Source organism: Bos indicus, chromosome 10 (assembly GCF_029378745.1).
Source record: "Bos indicus isolate NIAB-ARS_2022 breed Sahiwal x Tharparkar chromosome 10, NIAB-ARS_B.indTharparkar_mat_pri_1.0, whole genome shotgun sequence".
Lineage (NCBI taxonomy): Eukaryota > Metazoa > Chordata > Mammalia > Artiodactyla > Bovidae > Bos > Bos indicus.
The window spans coordinates 4,154,033-4,179,138 of record NC_091769.1 but is presented as its reverse complement, the minus strand read 5'-3'; the positions used below and the strand labels follow the sequence as shown (position 1 = coordinate 4,179,138).

General features: G+C 39.1%; 2 protein-coding genes across 4 annotated transcripts in view; both read left to right on the top strand.

Annotated features, from left to right (window-relative positions):
- CCDC112 (coiled-coil domain containing 112) overlaps positions 1-14,034 on the top strand; it is a 33,555-nt gene extending 19,521 nt beyond the window's left edge. The window contains exons 4-10 of the mRNA XM_019968025.2: positions 2-91; positions 2,301-2,376; positions 2,772-3,162; positions 6,576-6,986; positions 8,407-8,502; positions 9,693-9,811; positions 10,042-14,034. Of these exons, the coding sequence (XP_019823584.2) occupies positions 2-91; positions 2,301-2,376; positions 2,772-3,162; positions 6,576-6,986; positions 8,407-8,502; positions 9,693-9,811; positions 10,042-10,072 (1,214 nt within the window). The 3' untranslated portion in view covers positions 10,073-14,034. The remainder of the gene's footprint in view (position 1; positions 92-2,300; positions 2,377-2,771; positions 3,163-6,575; positions 6,987-8,406; positions 8,503-9,692; positions 9,812-10,041) is intronic.
- An 870-nt stretch (positions 14,035-14,904) lies between these two features.
- PGGT1B (protein geranylgeranyltransferase type I subunit beta) overlaps positions 14,905-25,106 on the top strand; it is a 54,390-nt gene continuing 44,188 nt past the window's right edge. Inside the window, exons 1-2 of one of the 3 annotated variants that reach the window (XM_070796826.1) lie at positions 14,905-15,071; positions 23,463-23,603. In XM_070796826.1, the coding sequence (XP_070652927.1) occupies positions 14,932-15,071; positions 23,463-23,603 (281 nt within the window). In that variant the 5' untranslated portion in view covers positions 14,905-14,931. The remainder of the gene's footprint in view (positions 15,072-23,462; positions 23,604-25,106) is intronic. The other 2 variants (XM_070796823.1, XM_070796824.1) reach the window with 2 other exon arrangements.

The window sequence follows — 25,106 nt, the reverse complement described above, 5'->3', positions numbered from 1 at the left end:
GGAGCAAAAATCCAGCAACAATTGGCCAAAATATACAACAATGTAAAGAAACTTCAGCATCAGTTAAAAGATGCCAAGCCCACACCTGATTGTAAGTAAATTTACATTTTCTATTTTTTTCTTATGTATTAGTTTTTTCTGTTGTTCATTAGAAAAATATATACTTTTAAAATAAATTTTTCTATTTGGCATTAATGAAGGAGCTAAACTTTACTTTTTGTTAGAGATTAATAAGGAAACATTGGAAAAATGTAATATCTGCTGTTTATGTATTTTTTTTAGTCTTTAAAATGCTATCAAACGCTTATAAATTATGAAGTAGAACAGATATTAATGTCATATATAGGATGAATAGGGCTTCCCAGGTGGCACTAGTGGTAAAGAACCTGCCTGCCAATACAGGAGACACAAGAGATACAGGTTTGATCGCTGAATCGAGAAGATCCCTTGGGGGAGGGTATGGCAACCCACTCCAGTATTCTTGCCTGGAGTATCCCATGGACAGAGGAGCCTGGTGGACTAGAGTTCCTGGGGTTGCACAGAGTCAGACACGACTGAGGGACTTAGCAGCAGTAGCAGCTTCAGATGAAGAATCTGTGGTATACAAAGATTCAGGTTCAGCTGATAAAGAGGAAAAGATTCTTGATTCTTTGCCTACTGTTCCCATCATTTGCTAATTGAAGTTATTGCCTTTCAGAGGCATTTCAAATACCTGAGGGAATGGCTAAGTAGTATTAGGGCAAATTTTAGTCATTTGTGAAAGATGAAATAGGGTCCTTACCTCTTTCCTTATGCCAACATTCATTCCTGAGGGATCAAAGCAGTACAGTAAAGTGCTCAAGATGTATGGACTTAAGAATCAGACACATGCTGGGTCAAATCCTTGAATTGTCAGGTACGTGGTTTTAGGCAAGTAACTCAGTGTTTGAACTTTCACTTACTGAGCTCTGAAATGGAGATAATCATACAGCCTGACTCAGAGTTGTGGGAATGAAGTGAGACTGCACGTAGAGCACTGATGCACTGCTTATAGCATAATCACTAAAAATAGTAAATATCCAAAACCACTAAAAATATGAGAAAATAACACGGATTACTATTTTTATGATTATATAATTTATAAGAATGACAAAAGTCAGAAATCATAAAGAAAAGAGTGGACATAATTGACTATTCAAAAATACCACAAACCTATCAGAAAAGTTGAAATACAAATGAGGGTAATATTAGCAATATATATGTAACTTTAAAAGCTAATATCCATAATGTGTAGAGTGTCTACAAATCCGAGCAACAAAGGTAACAGATGAAGAGAATGGGCAAAGATTGTAAGTTGCATATTAAGCCAAAGAAACACAAAAAACATGGAAAAGTGCTCAGGCTTATTAATTATTATAAAAATGTCAGTTAAATCAATGATAATAAATTTTTGATTATTTGGAAAAATAATCAAATTTGGAAATGGCTGGAATTACATGAGCAGGAGCACTCCCAGGAGCTGTAAATAGCTCGAGCCTCTTTGAAGGACAATGTGACAGTATTTTACATATTGTAAAGTGGGCATACTTTTTATAGCAATCAGTTATCCTCTAAAAATACTTATTTGAGGGGGGAGGGATAGATTGGGAGTTGGGCATTGACATGTACGTACTGCAAAATAAATAGGCAACAGGGACTTACTGTATAGCACAGGGGACTCTGCTTGATATTATATAGCAACCTGAATATGAGAAGAATTTGAAAAAGAACAGATACGTGTATATTCGTAACTGAATCACTTTGTTGTACACCTGAAACCAGCACCACAGTGTTAATCGATGATAGTCTAATATAAAATGAAAATTAAAAAATAAAATCAAAATACTTACTTGAGCATGCAAAGATAGTTACTACAGCATTGCATGTCTTTCAAGATTCATCAGTTGGAGAATTAATGATTTAGGGTAGCATTAGACAACGAAATGCCATGTAGCCATACAAAGAATGAAGTACCATATGTATGTTGATATGGAAAGTTAATTACAACATATTGTTAAAGAAAAAGTGCAAGTCACAGAAAACATATGTGATATAGAAGTTTTTTTGGAAAAAAAATAATATTTAAGGTATGTATGCTTAGGAAAAAATCTGTGATAAAAAAAATCGCAATCATAAAAATTTACTTTTTAAAAATACATTTTTTTCTTATCCTTTAGGCTGAGAAATGTTTTTTAATTAAGAGAACATTCTAATTTTCTTCCTAATTTTTAATTCTTAGTCATAATAAAATATGACATAATTTTTCCTTTTTTTTTTTACAGTTGTTGAAAAGCTCAGAGAAATGATGGAGGAAATTGAAAATGCAATTAACACTTTTAAGGAAGAGCAGAGGTTGATGTATGTTTTAAACACATTTTAATTTAAAATTATTTACCTTTATTTTTCAATAACTTTTTAGGTAGTTGTATGTAAACTATTTTATTGTTACAAATTTAATATTAGTCTTACACAAAAGCAGTATAATACTTCTCTTTTGCTTGAGGTTTTAGCCTGCTTTTAATGTTTTAAGTGAATTTTCATTTATATTTGGAGTCTGTAAACTCTCAAATAAGAGTTTGAAAGATTGTTTTTTCCTCTGAGGAAACTCTTTGAAGACTTAGATTTATAAATGTTAATAATGTGAAGTGGAGAAGATATCAAGAGTTGGGAATAATAAAATTTGAAGGAAAACAAAGGGCTAATTTGGATTGGTTTGTATCTTATTTTTCAAACTTTTATTTTTAAAATTTTAGATATGAAGAGCTTATTAAAGAAGAGAAAACAACTAATAATGAGTTGAATGCCATATCAAGAAAAATTGACACATGGGCTTTGGGTAATTCAGAAACAGAGAAGGCTTTCAGAGCAGCATTGAGCAAAGTTCCTGTGGACAAAGTCACACCAAGTGCTCTTCCAGAAGAAGTGGTAGAGTTTGAAACGTTCCTTCAGCAGACGGGAGGGCGCCAGGGGGGCTGGGATGATTATGACCACCAGAACTTTGTGAAGATGAGAAGCAAGCATAAAGGGAAGCCAGTGTTCATGGGAGAAGTTCTGGAGCATCTTCCCGGAAGAACGCAGGATGAAGTTCAACAGCATGAGAAATGGTATCAAAAATTTCTGGCCCTGGAAGAAAGAAAAAAAGAGGTAATAAGAATTGTAATAGCTATTATTTACTGTATATGTCTGTGTTCTAGGACTAGGACTGTGCTACACTCTTTAACATATATTATTAACTTTAGTGCAAGCCTATGAGATATGTTTACGGTTTTCTCCCGTCTCATAGCAGGTGAAACTGAGGCATTGAGAAGTTAAGTCATTTTAGTGGAACTATAGTTGACATACTCAACATCCAGCATAATCTACTCTAAGAAATAATACAATGAGTCAGAAAACATCTGACAATGGTAACATCCTATGTCCACTGGAAATGGGAAATTCAGATTTAACCAGGCTTTTGATAAGTCATCTTACTAGTGAAGTCCACATTATTTGCAACAGAAAATAAAGAGGGCAGTAGGAAAAAAAAATTCTTTGACTCAAAAGTTTCTAAATAGTTTTGGAACTTTAGTTGCACTACTTATTTTAAAAGACTCAAAGTTTTGGCAACCCCAGAGTAGAGTAACTCTTAATTGTAGCAAATACCTAAAAGGTCCCATTTTCACAAAAATATTATTGTGGCTCTGGTTTAGATTAGGATTCCTCGCTGGCATTGGTGACTGTTTGGACTGTGAGGGCTGTCCTGTGCGCTGTAGGGCAGTTAGCAGCATCCTTGACCTCCACCCAGTAGATGCTGGTAGCACCACCTTAAATGTGATGATCAAAATATCTCCAGACATTACCAGACGTCCTCTGGAGGGTAGAAATGGCCCCTGGTCAAGAACCATAGGCTTAGATAGTCCTAAGTTTTTTTTTTTTTTAGACTTGAGCGCAATAAACTTTAATTCAGTTTGGTTTGACAAGAAAGGTATGACGATTCAGCTGGCAACATACCCAAAAAGGAGCATTAAAGAAATACTTGATTTTACATGTAAAGTATTAGAGGAAATAACTGGTGGTTTGTTGTTGCTATTGTTTCTCTCCAAAATAAGTTGAATGTTCATAAGGTCGACACTTAAAACTTTAAGAAAACATTTTGAAACATAAGTCATTTTTTAAAACTCAAAATAACAATCTAATAAGAATTATTTGGACTTCCCTGGCGGCTCAGACGGTAAAGCGTCTGCCTACAATGCGGGAGACCCGGGTTCAATCCCTGGGTTGGGAAGATCTCCTGGAGAAGGAAGTGGCTACCCAGTCCAGTATTCTTGCCTGGAAAATCCCATGGACGGAGGAACCTGGTAGGCTATAGTCCATGGGGTCACAAAGAGTCGGACACGACTGAGTGACTTCACGCACAAGAATTATTTGAGGTTTTTTCCAGGGGCCAGGAAAGTGGTCTGAGGAGCAGCAAAGTCAGCGTCACCTGGGAACCTGTTAGAATTTACAGGGTCCAACCCCAGACCTGGTCTGAACTCAGAGGGGGGGCCCCGAAATCTGAGTTTAAATAAAGCCTCTAGGTTATTCTGTTAACAAACTCAAGTTCCAGAACCACCTGCCTAGGGTAAAGGAACAGACAGTGTTCCTTAACTATGCTTCTTGTAATAAAGGGAAACCACCTAGATTCTGGCTTTCTCTTCTCGTTCCCAGCCACCGTGTTTCCTGATCCCTGATGACTGATTGAATGTCAGGGTGATACAGGAAAGAGTGTGAAAGAGGAGATGTCATTTACAGAAGCAGGACATGTTCGAGGAGAAGTGGGAAGTTTGGGAGTATAGCATCAGGAATGCAGTTCTGTATTTTGGGGTTTTTTTGGCTGCACCCTGCGGCATGCAGGATATTATAAGTTCCCTGAGCAGGGACCAAACCCATGCCCCCTGCGGTGAAAGCATAGAGTCTTAACCACTGGGTGGCCAGGCAAGTCCAGAAATGCATTTTAAATCTGTTGAGCTGAGAAGGTTGAGTAGAAAATTTACCATTCTTATCTCCCACTTCCTTTAATATATCGTATGTTTTGCCTAAATGAACATACTTCTTTTCAGACGTTCCATGAACTTTGTGGTCCATGTCCTCTTGCTTATCTTGTTCTCACTTTCTGGAACCTCCTTCTTTCTTCCACCATCCACTGCTAACTTAACCTGCATCTGCCCAGATCATATGCTGCTTCCTTTTGCCTACTCACCCCTCAGAATTTCACTAACACTTGTTTATATGTCTTGTGTGCTATGCGATGGCATGTTCTAAAATATGTTCTAGTATTTATGCACACGTCTTATCTCACCTAGAGCAGTGCTGGTCAAACTTGGTCCATGGGTTGGATGTTAGTTTGCAAACTGTTTCTGGTCTTCAATGAGTTATTGTGATTATACAAGAATCAGCTACCCAGTAAGCATGCTATTTAGTTCAAGTGACTGTTTTTTCATAGAAAACTTCCTCGTTGAAAGAAGCAGTACATTGATTTACCTTCCGGCATGAATTCCTGATATTGTTGTGGACTGGTACTTTGAGTAGCACTGTACTATATGGCATCTGGTATTGTTTAATCAGCTGTGGGTCCTATTCACATTGTCTTGCGTATAGTACACACAGCAGAAGGATGTATTTCATGAAAATGGATGATATACCATGAGGAACTTCAGGGAAAAGTAATTCAGTTTCCTTTATGGCATAGAAAAGCCCGCTAGAATTTTAAATAATCTTTACATACCCACTTATAAAGATATGAAGCTATTTTCCTTTTTTTTTTTAATACTTTTGAAGCACTATGTGCCAAGCACTGACTCATTTAAACTTCAGAACAACCCTATTTGAGAAATGCTACCTACGACTTACAGATGAGCAAAATAAGGACAAAGACATGTAACGACTCACCCAAGGTTACATCTAGTAATTGGAAAAGCCAGGATTTGGTCCCAGATACCTGGCTTCAGAGCACATATCCTCACCTACCTCACTTTTAACTCCTTTTCTGAATTTGACCAGAGATGGGTCACTCAGAAGGGATTATAAGCCTAGAAAGAGAATTTGGAAGCAGAAGTGAAATGATCAGAGGAAAGGACTGTTTCCCGTGAACATCAAGGAAGGAGGTAAAGGGGAGGAGGAGACTTCATGAGGTGCAGTCCTTGTGTACCTGGTGATTCAAAGAGGAAGAGAAAGGCCAATGGAATAGCCATTATTTAGTGTTTTAAAAGATACATTAAATTTTTTACAAAGAGAAGTAGAAAAAAGTTGCATTGGTTTAAAAAACCACTTTTCAAATCTAAGCAACAAGCATACTGCAGTCACTATGTAGAAAGAGATACGGATTTGAGGTTGTATTTTAAAATGGTTTTGGCGGGAATTCCCTGGCAATCCAGTGGTGAAGATTTGGTGCTTTCACTGTCGAGGCCCAGGTTCGGTCACTGGTTGGGGAACTAAGATGCCACATGCTTCACGGTGCAGCCAAATTAAAATAAAAAATAAAATGCTTTTGGTTATTAAAAAATTTTTTTTCTTGCTATTGTTGTTTTTTAACCACATAGTCTATTCAGCATTGGAAAACCAAAAAGCAACAAAAAAAGGAGGAAATTTTCAAATTAAAGGAAAAAGACAGCATACAAGTACTTTCTCATAGTAAACAGGAAGATAATCAAAAACAAAAAGAAGAACAAAGAAAGAAGCAAAAATTGGCCATTGAAGCTTGGAAAAAACAGAGAAGTATAGAAATGTCAATGAAAAACGCTTCCCAGTTAAAAGAGGAAGAAGAGAAAGAGAAAAAGCAGCAGAGAGAGCGTCAGCGCCAGTGTAAACTGAAATTGCTGCTGGAAACGTACACCCAACAGAAGAAAGAACAGGAAGAATTTTTGAGACTTGAAAAGGAGATACGGGAAAAGACAGAAAAGGCAGAAAAAAGGAAAACTGCTGCTGATGAAATTTCCAGGTTTCAAGAAAGAGTAAGTAAATACATTTCCTGAATAATTTTTCAGTGATACACATGGAGGTATTACTTCCAGGCTCAATTCGGCAAAAATTAATTGAATGCTTCTTACGTATCTGGCCTGGACCTAGCATTAGTACACCAAAATAAGTAGGCTGTGCTCCCTGCTTTCTAGTAGGTTATAGTCTAGTGGGGATGAGTGGTGTGCAGATAGGGGACTTCGCTGTGATACGGTAAACAGTGTGGTGCTTGAGGTGCGGACAGACAGCTTGAGGAGGTGGAGTGCACGGAGGGAAGCTCACACAGCTGCGTGAGGCAGAAGGCGATACTTGAGTCTTGAAAGGGAAGGAAAGAGCTCCTTCCTAGCAGAAGAAACAGCGTGAATGGGCGGCTTGGAGGAGCGTAACAGTAGCTTATGGGGGAAACTGTAAACACTTCAATATTCTTAGGGGGAGATGGAAGCCAGTATCGAGGGGGATACGGAAGCCAGCAGGAGACGAGACTGGAAAGGCAGCCACAGTCCAGGCCATGGAGGTCATGTCTGCTCTGCCACACTGGCTGGGTTTTCCCCGTAGGCGATTTGCTTACTTGGTCACTGTCCAGCTTCCTACCATAGTGTAAGCTCTATGAAGGCAGAGGTTTTGTCCTTTTTGTTCATGCTTTACCCCAGGGTCTAGCACATTATACTCAGTATATACTTAAAGGAATCAAGGTTATTGCTGAGAGGTAGGGCTATAGTGATTTTAAACAAATGTATACGAGAAAAATCCTAATCAAAGAAAGAAGTTGCAGTCTCATCAGATAGGGCAGAATTCAGTCCAATTATATTAAAAAAGACAAGGAAGGGTACTTTAAAATGAAAAAGAGTACAAATGAGAGATAACTTATGAATTGCATCAAAATATACGTGCAAATATAGGCAATATTTATAAAGCAAAACATAAGGGAAGTACAAAGAAAATAATAAAAAATAACACATTACTAATGGTATTTCTTTTGGCTCATATAAAAAATAAAAATCTCCCTAACCAAAGATCCATTCCCCAAAAAAGCAAGCAAGTCACATAATAAAAGACTTAGAAAAAAAGAAAACCTTGTATTGCACAGAAAGTGTAATGCAAGAGATCTAAAACCAGACATCTCTGTATTGATAACTGAAAATTTTACCCATTAAAAGAAAGGAAGTTTTAGATTGACCCATAAAATAAAACAAGAAACAGTTGAAAGAAAGTGATTCAGAAAGGATGTGCATGTGTTACGTTGATATTCAGAGAAAATAAAGCTCTTAGATTTTCTTTTTTTGGAAAAAGTTGATATTAAAGGTATATTGCTATTTAAGGTAATTTAATTTTACATGCAAGCAACTAAACTTTGAAATAAATTCTAGTTAATTTTACTTCTTAATGTTATCTTTTTTGTTGGTATATGTCTTTTAGGATTTACATAAACTTGAATTGAAAATTCTGAATAGACAATTAAAGGAAGATGAGAAGGCAGAAAAACAAAGAAAACTGGCAAAATTAAAAGAAAAGGTACTCTACACTGAGATTAATTATTTTTATTGTTATTATCATAATTCTTTTATTTGTAAGGCTCCAAACATAAAATCCAGTTCTCTTTTATCTCCATCTCCTTTATTTCATACTTATTTACAAATTACAAAGCAACTGTTTAATTCTACCATTTCACATTATAAGCACCTCGTTTTCTTTTATCCTAAATTCCTTCTTTCTTCCTGCTCTTCATTCTTTTCTTTATTCTTCCTATGTGAAAAAAAGTGAAAGTGTTAATTGCTCATTTATGTATAACTGTTTGCAACCTCATGGGCTGTGGCCCACAAGGCCCCTTTGTTCATGGAATTCTCCAGGCAAGAATACTGGAGTAGATAGCCTTTCCTTTCTCCAGGGGATCTTCCCAACCCAGAGATTGAACCCAGGTTTTCTGCATTGCAGGCGGATACTTTATTGTCAGAGCCACCAGAGAAGCCCCCATTCTTCCTATATGAGCCTATACTTTAGATCTATAGCAGCTATGAGCATTGTTGAATTTCATTGGTGATAAAGATACTAGTGACTCTCACAGATGAAACAAAGGACTACTTACTGGTGGTTATTTATCTTAAATTTATTGTCCGTCATAGTTTGCTGTGTTACATTTTCCTCATGCTGCTGCTGCTGCTGCTAAGTCGCTTCAGTCGTGTCCGACTCTGTGTGACCCCATAGACGGCAGCCCACCAGGCTCACCTGTCCCTGGGATTCTCCAGGCAAGAACACTGGAGTGGGTTGCCATTTCCTTCTTCAATGCATGAAAGTGAAAAGTGAAAGTGAAGTTGCTCAGTCGTGTCCGTAGCAACCCCATGGACTGCAGCCTACCAGATTCCTCCATCCATGGGATTTTCCAGGCAAGAGTACTGGAGTGGGGTGCCAGGGCCTTCTCCAATTTCCCTCATGAGAGAAATACAAAAAAATACAACAGCGAAGTAGAATAAAGTAACTAGAAAAAATAAATTAACATTTTATTAGTAGATTGATGTAATCCAAATTTTATTTTAGCTGTATGAGCACAATTAGAAGTTTACTGAAGAGGTTATTAACAGTTTTATTTCTGTCTAGGGAATATCAAATATTTTTCTTAAACCTGCTTTCTGTTACTAAAGATCTTACAAGTACAAACTGAATAGTTCATTTAAATTAACTGGCACTCATTTTACTTCCGATTACAGGTTGAAAACAATGTTAGTAGAGATCCCTCTAGACTTTACAAACCTACCAAAGGTTGGGAAGAACGGACCAAAAAGATAGGACCAGCAGGCTCTGGGCCACTTCTACATATCCCACATAGGTAAAGGAGGGGTTAGAATGGTGTGCACTCTATAATAACCTAATAAACTGTATATGAACTGTATATATTTTATGTAATTTATATATATTATATTTTATAATAGTTTATTATAAACTTTTTAAAGAGTGTATAGATAAAACAAATCTATATACTTTTTAAAAGTTAACATTTAATCAAGACTTTAAAAAAATACCCTATATATTTATACTCTCTTTTCTTCTTCTCCTTAGGGCTATTCCAACCTGGAGACAAGGAGTTTAGAAAATATGGGATCATGAAATTGTCATTCAGTTGATGAGAATGTTAGCATATGGAGTTACAGGAGGAGAGAATGACCATGTCCTTAAAATTTTATTAGCCTCTTCAGATTGATTATTGTGTTGCATGTGAATTGGCAGGTATTAAGTTCTACAACGCATTGTCATTAGTGTTTCTTGTTTATACTAAGAGGGTAATTAATACATGTTGGCCTACTGATGTAAAAGTTCTTTGAATAAGTTTATGTTAGAAACAGTATTTTATTTAAATACTTAAAACATTTGAAAGATTTTTTTTTTTGTCATGGCATGGCAAAATAAATTGAGACAATCATAGAGTGACATTTTTAAACCAAGATTTTGTACCATTTATAACTTGGAACTAAATTAACTTGAGTAACAAAAATTTTAAGTTTTTTCTTTTGAGTTATGAAATAAGTTAGAACTTTTTCTAAGTTTAACAAATTGGTAATTTGTCAGTTACTACATTTTTGTGTAACAAATATTTTGTATTTGTTTGACGCATGCTTTGTTTTATAAGGAAAATATTTATTTTAAAAATACACCTCTCACCTCCTATATATCCTGTTATTTGCATTATTGATATACAATCTTACTGGTCTCCTTCAGCTGTTCCACGTCTCCGTTCAGCCTTCCTGGGCCCACACATTTATAAACCTGTGTCCTTCACATCTTCTTCCTGGGCCCACACATTTATAAACCTGGGTCTTTCACATCTTCTTCCTGGGCCCCACACATTTATAAACCTGGGTCTTTCACATCTTCTTCCTGGGCCCCACACGTTTATAAACCTGGGTCTTTCACATCTTCTTCCTGGGCCCACACATTTATAAACCTGTGTCCTTCACATCTTCTTCCTGGGCCCCACACGTTTATAAACCTGGGTCTTTCACATCTTCTTCCTGGGCCCACACATTTATAAACCTGTGTCCTTCACATCTTCTTCCTGGGCCCACACATTTATAAACCTGGGTCTTTCACATCTTCTTCCTGGGCCCCACACATTTATAAACCTGTGTCCTTCACATCTTCTTCCTGGGCCCACATGTTTATAAACCTGTGTCCTTCACATCTTCTTCCTGGGCCCACACATTTATAAACCTGTGTCCTTCACATCTTCTTCCTGGGCCCACACATTTATAAACCTGGGTCCTTCACATCTTCTTCCTGAGCCCCACACGTTTATAAACCTGGGTCCTTCACATCTTCTCAGCTGATGCAGTTTTCTTTGGTGCTTTGTTTGCCTCAAGATGTGAAAGTTTTGTTTTTAACAGCATCGGAAAAGTAAGCTGACTTTAAAGGACTATGATATTTCTTAGTAGTATTTAAAATTTTTTAAATTGCTAGACCAATACGTTTGGTCAAAAGAGTCAGTTTTAAAATTTCCAAACTTTTATAAATGAAAACACAATTTAACTTCATTCGACTCAATTTTATGAAAAAAAAAATTTTAAATCTTAGTTCCTAACTTTAAGTAGTTCCCACCTTACAGGAAGGGCATCACATACATGACAAATATGTCAAGAAACTTCATTTCTTATAACTTTTATCTCAGTGTATGTTAATTATAATTTGATCATTTAGGTCAAATGATTTAGATACAAATTTACTAGGAGTAGTGTTTAAAACCTTTTCTTATTTCACAGTTAATATTCAAAGTAGATGGCTTCCAGATTTTGGAAACTGAATTCTATTTATACAATTCTTGGTGCAAAAAGAGAGAATTAATATAAAACACTGTTACTCAGGAATGCCCATTTTATTTGTTGCACTTGTTCTCCTTAACTTTTTAAAATTATTTGAGGTGGCTTAGAAATAAAATACAAACAACAGGACAAGAGAATTTAAAAACAGAACTGAATAACAACAGGATAGAGCAAAGTAAAGGTTTCTTATGCATTGCTTTCTGACATGTTGCTTTTTTGTTGTACACAAATACAGCTTTCTGTTTCCCGCATTTAAGGTAAGCCTATTGTATTGGGTGAGATGATTCTTACAGTTTTTGCTTAATTTTGTTTATAGTATTTTGAAGAAACTTGTCCTTCTAGTTGTATCTGAAACAAATAAGGAATTTATCATATGGATCCTTTGTATAAAGGATGCAGAGTAAATATAATGTCTTCAGTTACAGGCTCGTGGAAAAGAGGTCAGATAAACAGGTCTTACACTGGATTAAGAAATTGAGGAAAAAACACTAAAGGAAAAATGTTATAAAGCACCCACAGTTCTACTACTCTGAAGGTAACTTCTTCTGAAAATATACCTACATATTTTAAATAGCTATTCTTAGAGTACATTTTAGATATTATACTATTATCACTTAGCATTACAGCATGTACAATTTTTCTATGTTTCTATATAATTCAAACATTATCATTTAATAGCTAAATAATATTCAATTTTATACATACTCTGTCATTCCTATACTTTGAAGATTTGTGGTCTACATTTTTTAGCTAATAATGTGCAGTGACATTCTATGTGAAGGGCTAGATTCTGTCATATGTATGTCAGAATTCTTGTATGGTCAGAATCACCCATGAAAAAGTGGGTGATTACTTACCTAGGAAGTATATTCTCTCTCAGTGAATCCACCATAGAAATATTTTCTCCATTTGGATCATATTAGTGGTTCTTGAGCTGAGAATCAGATGAAATATTTGGCTTCCCGCTAAGAGCCAGGTTGAATAGATTGTCTTTCTGTCTGAGCTTTGAATAGCTTCAGCCATTTGGTGGTGTATCTGTGCAAGTGAGAAAAATCTTCATTGTAATCATGGAATGAAAACTCCTTTAGACTGGACATACCTATGGACAATGACTCTTGGCCTCCATATTTGTACAGAAGCACCAAGGACAGCCCTCTGCCCATACCTGGCAGTTTGTTAATGTAGTATTTGTTAAAGACATGTAGGAATACCTGAATAATTAGTTACTAGTACCTAACATTATTCAGGGTGCTTTGGATTGGTGAAAACTCCAGCCCACATGGTATGCTTTTTAAGAAATACATTTTCTAAGAAGGCTAACAAAATTATGCTCAAACTTGTATTCAGATCAGATCAGTCACTCAGTCGTGTCCGACTCTTTGCGACCCCATGAATCGCAGCACTCCAGGCCTCCCTGTCCATCACCAACTCCCGGAGTTCACTCAGACTCACATCCATCGAGTCAGTGATGCCATCCAGCCATCTCATCCTCTGTCGTCCCCTTCTCCTCCTGCCCCCAATCCCTCCCAGCATCAGAGTCTTTTCCAGTGAGTCAACTCTTCGCATGAGGTGGCCAAAGTACTGGAGTTTCAGCTTTAGCATCATTCCTTCCAAAGAAATCCCAGGGCTGATCTCCTTCAGAATGGACTGGTTGGATCCCCTTGTAGTCCAAGGGACTCTCTCTCCAACACCACAGTTCAAAGGCATCAATTCTTCGGCGCTCAGCCTTCTTCACAGTCCAAATTTCACATCCATACATGACCACAGGAAAAACCATAGCCTTGACTAGACGGACCTTTGTTGGCAAAGTAATGTCTCTGCTTTTGAATATGCTATCTAGGTTGGTCATAACTTTCCTTCCAAGGAGTAAGCGTCTTTTAATTTCATGGCTGCAGTCACCATCTGCAGTGATTTTGGAGCCCAGAAAAATAAAGTCTGACACTGTTTCCACTGTTTCCCCATCTATTTCCCATGAAGTGATGGGACCGGATGCCATGATCTTCGTTTTCTGAATGTTGAGCTTTACGCCAACTTTTTCACTCTCCACTTTCACTTTCATCAAGAGGCTTTTTAGTAAACTTGTATTAGCTGACTGTAAAAACCCGAGTTCAGACCGGATCCTTGCGTGGATATTTTCCCCTAAGACTACCTCATAAACTTTTAAAGGGAAGAATGTATGGCTGAAGCAACTGAAATCCCTCTTTTTGAAGAAAATTAAAAAGAAGTTTATGCTGTTTCATTTTCTAGCATATGCCTATTTGTAGAACACCTAGCATTTATTTGCTGTTGCATATTGATGCATTATTGATGCTGGATGACACACTGACTTAAAGAGTACAATCTCTAGTCTCCTAAAAGAAAATGATACAAACCCTCATATGCAAATCAGCAGTGGTGTGTGTGTGATACAAACCCTAGTATGCGATACAAACCCTAGTATGCGAATCAACAGTGGTGTGTGTGTGTGCGCGCGCGGGCGCATGCACATGCAATTCCTGGTATTCTAGAGGAGTAGAAACATCTCTTGTGTAGCGTCGATAATGATTTAATGAGCATTTAGTTATCTCTGTATTAGTTTTGTAGATTTTCCCCATTCAGCTTAAAACTGTGGCCCTTCAAAAATGAATCTGTTGGCAACTCTATACTGACCTATTTCGGTTTTCGTATATACCATCTTCATGTTGTTTAGGGCCCTAATTTTTTCAAAACGACTTTGAAGCTATTGACCTTGCACTTCTTCCCAAAAATCGAACGAAGATAAAAGTTCTGGAAGGATTTGTTGGCTGAATCTTACAGGGTTTAAAAGGTGTTTCCAAAGCCTTGGGCTTAGAGTACAAAAAGGAAAGATCGTGCCCCACCAAAGGGGAAATCTGAGGGAGAAATTGCCGCGTAAGGCCTTCGGTTGACAGCGTGTGGTTTCAATCGCCAGCTGGGGTGGGGGCGGACGCACGCCCCCTCCCCACGCACGCCCCCTCCCCACGCACGCCCCCTCCCCACGCACGCCCCCTCCCCACGCACGCCCCCTCCCCACGCACGCCCCCTCCCCACGCACGCCACCCAGGTGTCGCCCCTCGGTTCCCTTAGAGCCGCGCGCCAACTGCTTCCGGGTCGCCGCAGACGTCGTTTCCGTAGCAGTATGGCGGCCACGGAGGATGAGCGGCCGACGGGGAGCGGAGAGGGAGAGCGGTTGGATTTCCTGCGAGACCGGCACGTGCGGTTCTTCCAGCGCTGCCTCCAGGTTTTGCCTGAGCGCTACTCTTCGCTCGAGACCAGCAGGTAATTGGTAGCTCACAGTCAGCGGGGCCGACACGGGGCTCGGCCCCCCGAAAGACGCTGCGGAGCTTGGCGGCTTAGTGGGCGCCCGCAGGGGGCTGCGCCGCCGCCCACTGGGTACTGCCTCGCCTCCCGGGCCGTGGTGCGGTCCCCATTGCTCCCGCGAGCTAAGGCGAGAGGGCTGGAACGAGCTGGAAGTCGCGGGCTTTTGGAATCTTCAGGTTCCGCCCTTTTTCACTTCCCAAACATTTTTTCGTATCAACTCTGAGCTGCTTCCCCGAGCCTGTGAGTCACTTGGCCTCACTTCGGAGTATAAAAAGAGTATTTGTTATCGTATTTTAACTAATAATCTCCAGTGCTTCCCTTGCCTCCGTAAGGTCATTAACTCTTCATTGAATGTCTGTAAGGCATTTAATGTATAGGAGCGGCAGAGAGCCTCTAAGGTTTCCGTAGATAAGAACTTTCCAGGATTATAAGTCTAAGGATTGGCGTAAAAGGTGCAGTGTTGGTTGGAGCAGCCTGTTAAAGTTTGATTTGCAGTAGTATTGTGAGTTAGGGTTGTCTGAGGACTGGGATCTGGCAGAGGCTAAGAAACTGAATTAGCCATTCAGAGTAGAAGTCGGGATGAGAAGAACGAGAGGAGGAGGCGATCTTTGCTCTGCATTGCTGTATTTCAAAGTGAGATTCCAAAGATGCCTTGCACTGGCTTGGAAGAGAAGGCAGATTGGTTTTGCTCTGATGTCTTTCCGTGTTTTCTTAACTGAGCCTGGGGTTAAACGGTTTGACCCTTTCATGACTGGGTCAGTTTGGGAAGTTTTATAGATTACTTCTGCATACACGGTCAAGAAATATTGTATAGGTGCTGGAGGACAGCTGAACAAGACACGCAGGCAGTTTCAATAGGGCTTTCAATAGGTTCCTAAACCAGATTTCCTTAGACTTTCCCTAATCACCCTTTCCAAAAGCGACTACTTCCAGTCACCACCTGAAATTATATATTGATTGATTGATTTGTTTAATATCTTTCACACAGGATTGTAGACTTCAGGAAGGCACAGTTTTTGTCTTTCTTGTTTACTTCTATAACACCTGGACTGCTTCATCCAATTTGGTAGCCACATTTGGATATTTAAATTTGAATTAAAGTTAAATAAAACTTAAAAATCACTTCCTCTGTTTGCAGTAGCTACCACACTTCAAGTGCTCAGTCACCACATTGGCATGTGGTTTTTGTGTTTCAACATTTCCGTCATCTCAAAAAGTCCTACTAGACAGCATTGCACTAGATCCTTGACTAATCTGGCCTAAAGGCAGGCAATAAGTACATAATTTTGTTCAGTAGTCATTCTGAGCTTAGCCCTGAAAGATGAGCAGATTTTTGCTAAAGAAGGAGTGAAGCATCATTTATATTCCTTTCTCCATCCGTGTGCCTTGACTGACTAGTAGAGCCTATGTTTTGACCTAAATTAAATTAGCATTTCCAAAACTCAGTCAATTGATTGGGATGTTTAGAAATATACTGGTAAATCACAGTTTATGATGATTAATTTTATGTGAATTTAAGGCATTTGAATTAAAAATGTCATCCTGTTTTGACTGTTGAACAGTTGAACTTTGCTTGTAGCTACCACAGGTCTGTGTTGCTTTTTCAAAATGCCACTGTGTTTGATCTCTCTAAAATTCAGCAAGGACAAAACCATATAGACTAATGTATATTGGCAGTAAACTCTAATCTTGCTCGTAGCATAAGTAAAGCAGCAAAAATTATCTTATTAAACAATTAACTTCAATTGATTTAATAACCATATAATCTTAGAATTTACACCAGGCATTGTGTATTAGATAACAGATATGTAATATACTGTGCTAGTAAAGAAATATTAATTATATTCTTTTTATGCTTCATGTTTGTTACCTAATCACTTTGGATTTTTTTAATGGCTCAGTTAATAACCACATTTAAGATACCCTGCACATACTGGTTTTTGTAGTGATTTTTTAGCAGTTTTTCAGTATTTCTTGATTCAAACTTTTTACTCTCCTTAGTTCAGCATTAAATCCTTTTGTGGTGTATGTGATTCATAATTGACTTTAAGATGCTTGTGAAAGAAGCTTCAACTTTTTAAGCAAAGGTACCCAGTCACAAAATTTTTACTTAAGATAAAACAGCGTGTTAACTAAGTCATAACTGTTAGCTGGTATTGTAGTTAAATTTCACAAGCATTTATTGAGGGGCTGCCATATGGCTGGGTATGAGGATATGGTGTAAAGCAGCAGTACCCGAGCTATTTGGCACCAGGGACCAGGTTCGTGGAAGACGATTTTCCGTGGACGGAGAGAAGTGGGGAGGGCGGTGCAGGATTCGAGCACATTACATTTATTGTGCAGTTTATTCCCATTATGATATCAGCTTCAACTCACATCATCAGGCGTTAGATCCTAGAGGTTGGGGACCCCTGGAACCTACGATTCAGGTATTCCTGTGTACACTTCTTTTTACTGATAGATAGGAAGCAGCTGACTCCTGGGAAGGCTACTATTGAACTAGACATTTAGACTCTCATTTTCTGACACATCATTTTAATAAAATCATTTCTCTCTCTCTTTTAGCCTGACCAATAGAATACTTTTATTTTTATTTTATTTTTCTAATAGTGGCTTTATGAAAATTAAAAGGTTCACTCAGGTTTTTCTTTTATCTTCTGAAAAGTGGTAGTTACTAGTTAACTCAGGTGAATATAGGCCTTGGATTGTGAGCTTTATCAGTGAGCAGGTTTCTTTTCATGAATGGTTTAGAGAGCTTTTTGGTTATGTGATATTGTTGTCATTTGTATTTGGGCAGTGGGCATTAAAATAGGTCTTTTTAAATTGAGAAGCAAAATATTGACCATAGTCTGTTATTTTTACAGATCCAGCTCTTCTAGAAGGGTTTAGACAATTCGTTTTGTTTCTAAGACATTTACAAAGTCTTTCTATCCTGGTGTCCTCCATATCCCCTGTGTATCCTGTGATGTCACCACTTAGCCACCTACAAACTTCTTTGTCCTTTGGTTCCCTCCCTTATCTGAAGTACATCACAGTCTGACAGTGTGTCTCTCAATCAGTGATAATGGGGTGCTTATAAAAAGACATATACCTGAGGCCCCTCCCCAGATCTGCTTCGTCGGACTTTCTTATGGGCTTGGGAGTCTAGCAGCATAGTAAGCATCCCAGGTGGCTCTCATGCCCACTAAAATTTGAGACAGTTTGCCTAATAGAAGAAAGAAAAGTACAAACAGGTGGTTACAGCAGTGCGCCCCAGCTCTAACGTGCATGTGACTCACCTGGGGGTCTTGTCAAAATGCAGATTCTCAGGGTGTAGGTCTGGGCGGGGTCTAAGATGCTGCGGTTGCAACAGGCTCCCAGGTGAGGCTGAGGCTGCCGACCCCTGCTGCCCCTCTGTGAGTTTGTTCACACAAAGGTTGTGATCGTCACAGGGCATTCTGGAAGCACCTGTGTAATTCCACCCAAAGAGAGACTCAGAGAAGAGTCTAGTCTGAGGCTTCTTGGAAAAAGGTAACCCTGGGGCTAAATATTAAATGTGTTGAGTTTTCATGTAGGTGGGTGGATAATAGGCAAAAGGACAATAAAGACAATAAAGATAGATAGGCGAGTGTTGACCAGAGTGTCATCAGTCAGTTCTCTTAATAGTGGTTCAAAATGTTAGGCAGGTATGGTCAGAATCGAGTATGGAGGGGTAGGTATGGACTTTGCCATGTCAAGAAACTGGGAACTAAATATCATGTGAGTAATGGGAAGTTGCCAAGCAGTGGGTCTTCTGGTTAGATAAGCATTTCAGAGTGATCGCTAGACTTTAGATAGGTTATTATGTTAAGTGGGACAAGACCAGAACCAGAGTCATCAATAGTGACTGAAGCTGTTGCAGTCATCCAGGAGCCAGGTCCTGGGATAGCAGAAATAGGAATAGAAAGGAGAGGATGAAGAAGGAAGGAGGAATCCCAGAATTCTAGGGTTGAAACTGCCAACTAGAGAACAAGAGGCAGAAGGATATAGGTACTTTGTAATTTTCCCCACAAATTTAACCTGCTTAAGTTTAGGATGTTTGTCTTATTTATTTTTGTCATGACATCTAGTCTGTAGTGGCAAAGAATCTGACTGCAATGCGGGAGACCTGGGTTCAATCCCTGGGTTAGGAATATCCCCCTGGAGAAGGGAATAGCTACCCATTCCAGTATTCTGGCCTGGAGAATTTCATGGACTGTATATATAGTCCATGGAGTCGCAGAGTCAGACATGAATTTCACTTCTAGTCTGTAGTGGATATTCAGTAAACATTTCTTATTAAAAATTAGTTTGCAGGAGAAATTTTATTTTGCATGTTAATTCCAAAAATGTGTGACTGTTCTTGAAAATATTTATAGGCTGAGCTATTATAGTTATAGGCTATATATCTATAGGCTATATATTTATAGCTATTATATTTATAGGCTGAGCTATTATAGTTATAATAGCTAACTATTATAATTTGTAGTTATAAATTGACCAATATTGACTATAAATAGTCAATTTATAGGCCTATATTTCAGCGTAAAATATAGGCTGAAATATTTTAATACCTTGAAAATATTTCAAGATATTTTCAATATCTTGAAAATTACTGTTTCAAGATATTATGAATGAAGAATCAGCTTAAAATTCTGGAAATCACAAATCTTTCTACCATTCATTCATAATTATTTATTGGTGCTTCTATGTACTATGTATTTTAACTTCATGATTCTTTCTAATGTATACTACCAGACTCTCCATTTCCACTGTTAATTTTATCAGCAGTGGTGCTTCTGTTTCTTAATGTAACTGTTCATTTATAATTAAGAGCTCTTCGGCAGCATGATTTTGGCCATGTTGTTGTCCTCACTAATTTGTGTCTGACTCTTTTGTGACCCCATGGACTCCTGCCTGCCAGGTGCCTCTGTCCATGGGGTTTCCCAGCAAGAGCACTGGAAGGGGTTGCCATTTCCTTCTCCGAGGGATCTTCCCCGACTCAGGGATCGAACCTGAGTCTCCTGCATTGGCAGGCAGGTTCTTTACCACTGAGCCACCAGGAAAGCCCTGGTTTGGCCATAGCCCCACCTTAGATCTAGCCAGGAATGCAGTCTATTGTTGAAGATGCTGGTAGATGTCAGTAAAGAAATTTGTACTATAAAGTAGCAGAGCAAGTGACCCAAAATTTGAGAATCTAGTCAACTCCCGTGAAAAGAAAGTGAAAGTCGCTCGGTCGTGTCCAACTCTTTGCGAACCTGTGGACTATATAGTCCATGAGATTCTCCAGGCCAGAATAATGGAGTAGGTAGCCTTTCCCTCCTCCAGGAGATCTTTCCCAACCCAGGGATCCAATCCAGATCTTCCAGCATTGCAGGTGGATTCTTTACCAGCTGAGCCACAAGGAAAGCCCAAGAATACTGGAGTGGGTAGTCGATCCCTTGTCCAGCAGATCTTCCTGACCCAGGAATAGAACCAGGGTCTCCTGCATTGCAGGCGGATTCTTTACCAACTGAGTTATTAGGGAAGCCCTGATCCATAACTCCCATAAGTGAGTGTTCCTGGTATACCCCAAATGATCGTTCACTTGCTCTGACCTGATGGTACAATACTCAGATAGTAGCATAAGAAAATCATATCACAGCTGATCCTTGAGCAACTTTGGGCTTGGGGCCCAGGGTGTGCAGTGGAATATCAGAGGTCAGGCTCTCCTTACCAGAGGTTCCACAACTTCAGATTGTGTGTACTACACTGTAGTACGTATTTACTGGGAAAAAAATCAGCATATAAGTGGACCCGTGCAGTTCAAGCTTGTATTCAAGAGTCAAATTATAGTATGGCTAGAATTTTTTTCCCCCCACTGCACAGAATGTTTTTCCTTTTTTCTTTTGGTTTTATTTAATTCTTACTTCTTTTGTGCTGTTTTCTAAGCCTGAAAACAGTTGTTCTTAAGTCTAAAAAATGTGAGGCCTTTTGGAAGCATCATTTAGTTCATGTCTCTTACCTGCAAATTGATCTGCTGGTGAAGGAACTTGATCAGGCTCAGGGGGAGTGGGGTGGAGATGTTACTTCTTCATCCATGTAAGATTAAACTTTTTATATGTAATGTTCAGAGTAGGAGAACGGGCAGGAAGACATGGCTTACTTTGGTTTTTCAGGCTACAGTCTCAGAGTTCAATTCTGGGGGAAAGAAGAAAGGAAGAAAACAGACAGATGCACTCTGAAGAAGTAATAAAGTAAAAAGCACTTTGCTGGCCTCATCTTAGGAACATGTACTGGCACAGTCACCCCTCTAGATGCCTGCACCAAGACAGGTTGCCTGATGGTCTCTACCCCAGGCACCATAAGACCTCACATTATTTCTCCCAGAGGCCCCCAGCCCAGAATTCCTTTTTATTCCCTAGGAATTATTTAATTATCTCGCTCTCAGAGTTTTAGGACTACTTGAGAACTTTAGTATGGTCCCCAAAAGAATATTTTCTTATTATCTTATCTTAGAGGAAGGCTGGATGTTTGCTCCAAAGGCTTCTTGGTTCTATTCTGCCAGCCACTGCTGGATGCTAAATTTGATAAACAGTCTTTTCACTATAGTGCTGTTAATCCTATAAACCTTAGTCTAAAGTGCTATGGGTTGAAAATGCTGGACTTTAAGAAGCCTTTAATAAGTATACAAGGTTTTAAAATAGTTTACCATCAGATGACTGATTTCCATATCATAGTACCAGTATAATTTTAAAAAAGACTCAGTTAACACTTGCATGCAGATAACCGTAAGACTTGAGGGCAGAGTTTCTAGACCTCAGCACTTTTGACATTTTGGTCCAGATAGTTCTTTTCTGAATGGTCCTGTCTTGTGCATCATAGCAGCGTACCCCACTGTACCAACTGGGTAGCAGGAGCACCCTTCTCTAGTGATGAGAACCAAACTGTCTTCAGAATGGCCGCTGGGGAGCAGTGTTGGCCCAGTGCACATCACTGTGCTTCTGTAAGCCTTGCTGCCCACTAGAGTCACCTGAGAAGCTCACTGCTTCCCATCCCCACTCACCCAAGCCCCAGGTGCCAGACCCTGCCTTCCGTCTAGGATTTCTGATTTCTTTGCTGTGTAGTGAGGTCTCGGCCTCCAGGTTTTGCTGCTGGTGTGGTGTTTGTCTTTACGCGGATTCCAGTTGCGCCATACTTGAGAAACACGCCTTTGACTCAGAGCCCCTCAGCAGTTTCTGTTGGTGATCCAGCACTGAAATCTGAAGTAAGTTACTTGAGTTCTTTGGATTTTATTATCTTGAGCTAGAAAACGAAAGAGATGGACTGGATGACTTCTGCTTTTAATTTAAAAAATAATACCTACTTATTTTTACAGCCCCTTGTTTACATTTTTCTGTAACATATTTTAGTAACGGGAAGATCATTGTTCTCTCAACGTCTTCACGTTGTCTCTCACTTACATCTCTCTTCATTTTGCTTAAAGACTCCGCCAGCAATGCGGGCTAGGCAGGATCAGTTCCTGGGTCAGGAAGATCCCCTGGAGGAGAGTACGGCAGCCCACTCCAGGAGCCTGGCGGGCTAGATAGTCCATGGGGTCACAAAGAGTTGGACACGACTGAAGTGACTGAGCACATAGTAATGATTTAATAAACTAAATTATTAGATGCCTTATTTTACCTGACTGTAGTCATTCACTTTATAGATTTCAGCAAAACTGAACCCAATGATAGCTCTCCAGGAGGGTTAGATGTAATATTGCAGGTCCTTTATTTGTTAGTTAATTCTGTAAATTATTTGACTGCATATCATGCACAAGGCAGACCTTATCTCATGAAATATAACTTTCATCAAGTGAAGTGACTTTCAAATGTGGGTACTGTTAGGTAGAAATTTTCCCCACGTTTAAAGCATTTGGTTTTAGAGAAGAGTGGTTGGGGGTGGGGGTGGTGGAGATTGCCAACCAGTGAAAAGGCCTGTAGTGTTAAGACCGTGAATGTTAGCGCTGTCCCTTCAGATCAGGAAATACCAATAGCAGTAGCTTCCATTTATTTAGTGCTTGCTTGTGAGCAGGTAAGCACAATAACTGTGTGAAGTACAATGATTTACAGGTAAGGAAGCTGACTTAGAAAAGACTTAGAAAGGGTTAGGTAACTTAACCACATTACAGATGGATGGAAATTGGCCAACCGAGGATTTGAAGCTAGCTCATTTGACTGCAGATCTGAGCTCTCAACTACTGCTTCCCACATAAAGGGGTTCTACTCCCCTTCATGTATTCCTGATCTTACTCAGATAAATCACCTCTCTAATTCAAGTGGATCTCAGTGACTTGTTGGAATTAAACTGAGATAATAATGAGAAATTTTCTAGGTCAGTGCCTGCTGCTGCTGCTAAGTCGCTTTATTCGTGTCTGACTCTGTGCGACCCCATAGACGGCAGCCCACCAGACTCCTCGGTCCCTGGGATTCTCCAGGCAAGAATACTGGAGTGGGTTGCCATTTCCTTCTCCAGGTCAGTGCCTAATACATAATAATAATAATCTCTCAATGGGCTTCCCTTGTGGCTCAGCTGGTAAAGAATCCACCTGCAATGTGGGAGACCTGGGTTCAAGTCTGGGTTGGGAAGATCCCCTGGAGAAGGGATAAACTACCCACTCCAGTAGTCTGGCCTGGAGAAGTCCATGGACTATATAGTCCATGGGTTCGCAAAGAGTCAGATGCAACTGAGTGGCTTTTACTTTCCACTTTCCAATCTCTAGATAATGTAAGTCTCCCAGAGTGTCTTCTTGAGTATACCAGTATCTCACTAGTTTTAATTTTTTGGTTGGAATTAAAGCTTTGGTTGGAATTAAATTGCTCTCTGATTTCTCCTCCTGTTATCTAATGGATGCCAGCCTTTTCAACCAGGGATTAGAGAGAGAATTATACCCTTTAAAAAAATGAGTGACTGTTTTTCCATTTCTCCTAAAATTAGTAATACCATTCTAAATGCAGAGGAGAGAAGTTAATTATATATAGTGATTGCCTTAGTGCGTTAAGGCTTAATTTTCCCTTGGAATCTCTATAAAAGGTTATAGAATGCATGGAGTGGCTCTGCGAGAAGACTTTAGACCAGATAATTTGAAGTCCTAGTTTGTCAGTGTTAGTCATAGGAATTATTAGAATTTGGAAATGAGATAACCATGTTCAATCAGACAATACCATAGAATGCATCTCAACAGGAAAGGAACTATATATGTAACAAACTATTCATGTAAAAAGCAGCCACTGCGGGGACCAGTTTTTATGTGAGAGTACGGGCTTAGCTTTCTGAGTTAGTGCACAATCTTGGAGGGGAAGGATTTTGCTTTAGAGTGTTGCATTTCTCAAAGACTGTTCATTTCTAGGAAATGGGAGTTACAGTGCATTTGCATTTTTAGTGTTCCTTGTTCCCCCTTTTTTCGCAAGGGGTCACATTATTTATAAACAAATTTGAATAATGATAGATTTATTCTAGCATCCTTAAAAATTAAGCACCAGGTATAAGCATAACTGCAGATGGTGACTGCAGCCATGAAATTAAAAGACGCTTGCTCCTTGGAAGGAAAGTTATGACCAACCTAGACAGCATGTTGAAAAGCAGAGACATTACTTTGCCAACAAAGGTCCATCTGGTCAAAGCTATGGTTTTTCCAGTAGTCATGTATGGATATGAGAGCAGGACTATAAAGAAAGCTGAGCACTGAAGAATTGATGCTTTTGAACTGTGGTGTTGGAGAAAACTCTTGAGAGTCCCTTGGACTTCAAGGAGATCAAACCAGTCAATCCTAAAGGAAATCAGTCCTGAATATTCATTGGAAGGACTGATGCTGAAGCTGAAACTCCAATACTTTGGCCACCTTATGTGAAAAACTGACTCCTTGGCAAAGACCCTGATGCTGGGAAAGATTGAAGGCAGGAGGAGAAGGGGATGACAGAGGATGAAATGGTTGGATGGCATCATCAACTCAATGGACATGAATTGAGTAAGCTCCGG